Source organism: Euprymna scolopes, chromosome 9, assembly GCF_053919585.1.
Source record: "Euprymna scolopes isolate OS-2025 chromosome 9, ASM5391958v1, whole genome shotgun sequence".
Lineage (NCBI taxonomy): Eukaryota > Metazoa > Mollusca > Cephalopoda > Sepiida > Sepiolidae > Euprymna > Euprymna scolopes.
The window spans coordinates 155,367,398-155,372,599 of NC_136490.1; the positions used below are offsets into that span (position 1 = coordinate 155,367,398).

The following is a 5,202-nucleotide window of genomic DNA, read 5'->3' on the forward strand; positions in this document are numbered from 1 at the left end:
ACAAAACAATCAAACTCCCCACTAAATATGCAGTAGAATCTAATTCTCACAAACTTTCACTCAACTGCTGAATAGAAGCAACCCCATAAATCCGAATATGGAGTACTGTTGTCATATTTAGATTTTTTTTTCTGATTTTAATGTTATTAAAAACGTGCGGGCATTCGTCTGTTATTTTATTGGTCTCACACTACTTAATCTATTTCATGCTATCTTTGGTCCAGTTTGTTTTATTGGATCTAGTCATCTCTATTTATTCACTGTCACAGCATTATAATACAACTTCCTGTTCCAATAGCTTATTTCCTATAAACTGGTGGAACACGTTTCCTGCTGACTGTTTTTTTCTGAAGCTTTCGCATTGATTTTGTAAAGAATAATGTAAAAAGTAAACTGTTCTCTTTGCGATAATTATCTTTCATTTTTGTCGGCGTTTTACATAAATTGGCTTTATAGATTGACTAGGCTGATTCTCATTAGTCTAACTATGATAAAAAGAATAGACGCTAGTAATTTAGAAATCCCATTGAATCTAAAATAGAGTCACGTGATGTCTGTGTTTATCTTTGGACTAGAGAGGCCCGCTCAGAATACAATAATTAGTGAATTGAATTTGATCGACCAGTGACTTGAGTCTAATGAAACAACCGGCAAATCGGCCAATTTTCAGTGGGTTCAATTGAAGTAATGAATTCCTATGGTAGGCAACAATTGTGATCTTTTATTTCATTGGAAGTTTTGAACAATCAATACCGATTAGAACTGAAAATTAACGTTTAATTGTCGAATTATAAACTTTACACACGAGATAATCCTGGTCTCACGACGGGTAAAATGAGTTACAAATCTATTTAGAACTTTTTATATCCCCATCGAAGATCATATTTAAGACAAAATGACATTAGGCTTTATGTATTCTATAATATTTATTCTTTTTATATGAATATCTTATTTATCATGCAGGAAGATATCTAAAAGTGTAAGTTAAAAGCTGAAGGTATTAAGAGGAAATTAAATTTAAAAAAATCATTAATTTTATATTTCTTGAATTTTAAGCAAACCACATAAAATCAGATTCAGTTAAATACTTAAATAACATATTACACTCATATTACGACTTAAAAACCGCAATAATTTTCAACCGATTACATTAACATTTATCGCGATATTAAATACTCTCTTTATAATTTAAATATTATTAAAACGACCTTTTTGATATACTCAGTTATAAATATGCGTACTACTAAATCAAAGTAACATATTTGCATATTCCTTTGATAAACGAGCGTTTATTAATTACTTATGTATTCCTTTAGGTTTCTTAGATAATTTGTTTCATTTTCCTATGACTCTAAAATGTATTTCTGCATAGTTCCCGCATTCTATATAATTGCGTTGGATTTTATTTAAAATGTGTCTGCATACCGGAATACAATGTCAAAACATCGTAAATACACGAACTACTCTTGCATGTTTTATTACTCTTTTACAGTGCTTGCTGGCGTAGCTTAAAGCACCTTAAGTATCAGTGCATCTATTACGTTGTTAGCTATGGAAAAAGTGATTTCTGTGCGGGATGGTAGCAGCACATTCATGGGAGAACCATGGCTGGCTTCTAGGTTTTTTTTGAATTTTTTAGATGGTATGAATCGGTCTATGCATACAATTAGCCATTCAGTCAGGTCTGATACTATAGAGGGCACATCCTTTTTAAACATGGAATGCAGAGGTAGACCAGATATGAGTGCACGGAAGCTATCCCAGTCATCCATGGGGTATCTGCATACAATACGGTGGAGGGGTACGTCTGGGGACTTATTACATTTCATTTTGAATCTTAACTGATACGACGAATTGGTCGGAGGATCCTAGTGGAGAAAGAATGGAGCATGAACATAGCTCAGGGGAAGTGGAGAGAAAAAGGTCTAGAAGGCTTTCATACTGACCTTGAGTATTGGGCACACGGGTGGGATCGCGAACAATCTGAGTGAGGTCATAAACAATGGCAACATCATGACAGAACCTCATCATATGTCTTATTTTAGTGGGTCACCATTTCACGTTTTGGACGTTGAAGTCACCACAGATGTGAATGTTAGCCCAGACAAATCGTTTACCTCCAGCACCCTCATTAGTGACATGGCCACAAGGATAGACATAGAGACAGAAACATTTCCGACATCTCAGACTACTGTTAACGAAGTACTCCCTTCCTGGGAAACAGCGTTTTCTTCACCCTTTGTCAGAAAAATCGCTCATTGTAGTTAGAACTGAGGGATAAAAAAGGAGAAGCGAGAGTTATTGGAGCGACCGATAACACATCAACTGCATTATCTACTCTCCATTAAAAAAAAGGGGAATAGGTACGGGGGACTTATTAATATCCACTTAGTTTAGTCCGGTGCTCAATTATAAATTCAGGACGCTGTTTGACGATAATCTCCCCTCCCATATTCATGTGGGGAGGTTTTGGCGTTATCTATCTCGAGTTTGAATCGTTCGAGCCCCACCTTATAATTACAATCCAATAATGAACCATTATCAGTTTGTGAAGTTTTGGTAATTAACATTTGAGTTTAGATAATAGATTAATGTTTTAATTTGGAGGGTTCTCGTTTTCATGGGTGACTTTCTTTTTCTTTTCGTTTTACATGTAGCAAGACAGTATTGATTAATAGCATTGTTGTGAAGTACGTAGCTACAGCTACAACTAAATACGAAACGGCGTGCAAAGCACGCAGAGCTCTGTACAAAACACGTATCGGTAATAAAGCTTCTGGCGCTTAACTTGAAAACGACTGCCTTTGTTCTCTGTTACGTTTCGCATCATTACATGGTGTAACGAAATGGGATTTCATTTTTTTCTTCTTTCCGGAACAACGTAAAGACTGTGGATAATTATAATCGTTCAGCAAAACGTACATATTTTAACTCGGACTTTGTGGTTACATATCCTGACACGGAATTTATCAACCACGTGGATTCGGTCATTTTTATACATTCGTCGGCAACAACATGGCATATGCAATTCCACCACCAGTGAAAATGGAAATGGACGGCGATTTACGAGAGAAATGGGCCCTCTTCAAATTAACCTGGGAAAATTATGCAGCTGCAACGGAAATTGGAAAAAAAGCAGCAAAAATACAGGTAGGAACTCTGCTTTCTGTCATCGGTAAAGAATGTTTACAGATATACAAAAATCTGCCAATATCGGAAGAGGAACAAGCGAGTACAAAAAATATTTTGGAAAGGCTCACAGACTACTTTGAGCCTAAACAAAACATCATATACCAACGGTATATGTTTAATTCCTGCACACAGGAACAGGACGAAACATTTGACAGTTACTTAAACAAATTAAGAAACCTAGTTAAAACCTGCAAGTACGGTGCATTTGAGGATGAATTACTACGTGACCGAATTGTGATAGGTACCAGCAATAATAATGTACGAGCCAGACTCCTTAGTGAATCTGGACTTAACTTAGACCGGACAATAGACATTTGCCGAAGCACTGAACAGGCTGAACAACAGCTCGGCAAACTTAACAAATCAGTAGAGAACGTCCACTTCACGAAAGCAGACAAAAAAAAGACACGCGAATTTATAAAGGACTGCAAATTCTGTGGACAGAGCCACGACAAAGGGAAATGTCAGGCCTATGGACTAACGTGTGCGATCTACCTAAAGCGCAATCACATTGCCACGGTATGCCAATCACAGACACAGCCTACCCCACCACAACTGCCAAACAAACCCATGACGCAACGAACTGCAAAAGTGCGCTATGTTGAAACTGAAGTGCCCAGCAGTGATGAAAGCATTTATGTTCTGGGATCTCTGTCAGACTGCAAACAGTACCACGCAGACATTTGTCTATCCATCCCAGGAGACAGTGCAAGGACCACGTGTAGATTCCAAATTGACACAGGAGCAAGCTGCAGCACCTTGGCCCTTGCCGACTATAAACATCTAAAAAAAAACACCACTACAGCCTTCTCACACAAGGTTAAGGCTGTACGACAATTCCATACTGCAACCCTTGGGCTCAGTAATACTTCATTGTGAGATAAATGGCACAAGAAAAAAAGTCAACTTTCAAGTGGTGGACAGCAACTCACCTTCACTACTTTCCGGACAGGCTAGCTCAGCTCTGAGGCTGATAGCTTTTAATACTGAATGACGCAATGCTATCACACCTGGCATGCATAGTTCACCGGCACAAAGGTTCTTTTCAAGGCGCACTCGCTCCATGCTACCTTGCAAACCCACAGACTACATACCACAAGTGCAAACAAATACACAGCAAGCACTCATCAATAAAAGGCGGGTAGCAAAAAAATACTATGATAGACACAGTAAACCTCTGCCGGACCTCACCATTGGACAGTCTGTTAGGGTGAAATGTCACCCGCAGATCCCTCACAGCGATTGGAAACCTGGCATCATCACAAGCAAAGAAGACCCACGCAGCTACGGAGTCCAAGTAAATGGGAAAATCTACAGAAGAAACCAAATACACATTCGCCAACCAACCACCCGCTCAACCAACACACCCATCATACCTAATCATGTTCCCATACAGCAAACAGCAGAACATAACGCTGACCAGACGAAACCAGCACTTCAACAACTGTCAACACATGACAAACAACCTCGCAAGTCTAGTCGTGTTGTCAAACTCCCTACCCGACTAAGAGACTATACACTAGACAACACACACACACACACACACACAAAACACCAACGACACACAACACACTTAAAAGTAATAAACAAAAACACACATAAGCCCAGACTGCAATGAGTAATAAAAAAAACAATAAAACATTATTGAATAAGGGGGATGTTGGGAAGTACGTAGCTACGGCTACAACTAAATACGAAACGGCGTGCAAAGCACGCAGAGCTCTGTACAAAACACGTATCGGTAATAAAGCTTCTGGCGCTTAACTTGAAAACGACTGCCTTTGTTCTCTGTTACGTTTCGCATCATTACAAGCATATTTGACAAAATTTATTCAGAAAAATAAAGAGAAAAAACCCAGAAATCATGACAAGATAGGTAAAATTAAGTTACGGATGTTTAAGTCAAAACTGCAATAAGGAAACAGTTAGCGGTAATTCGCACAAAGTAGATTTAAAACGTTAGATAGAAAAAAAATAATCTTAAGAGGCTGGAAAATTCGACCTACCCAT

General features: G+C 38.3%; 1 protein-coding gene across 1 annotated transcript; it reads left to right on the plus strand.

Annotated features, from left to right (window-relative positions):
* Window positions 1-3,015: 3,015 nt before the first annotated feature.
* LOC145284685 (uncharacterized) lies at window positions 3,016-4,071 on the plus strand. The gene has a single exon (XM_080133581.1). It carries the CDS (start codon window positions 3,016-3,018, stop codon window positions 4,069-4,071), a length of 1,056 nt encoding a protein of 351 aa, XP_079989707.1.
* Window positions 4,072-5,202: the final 1,131 nt, after the last annotated feature.

Excerpts from the sequence above, each read along its gene's own strand:
- LOC145284685 (XM_080133581.1), top strand. The coding sequence starts at position 3,016 with ATGGCATATGCAATTCCACCACCAGTGAAAATGGAAATGGACGGCGAT.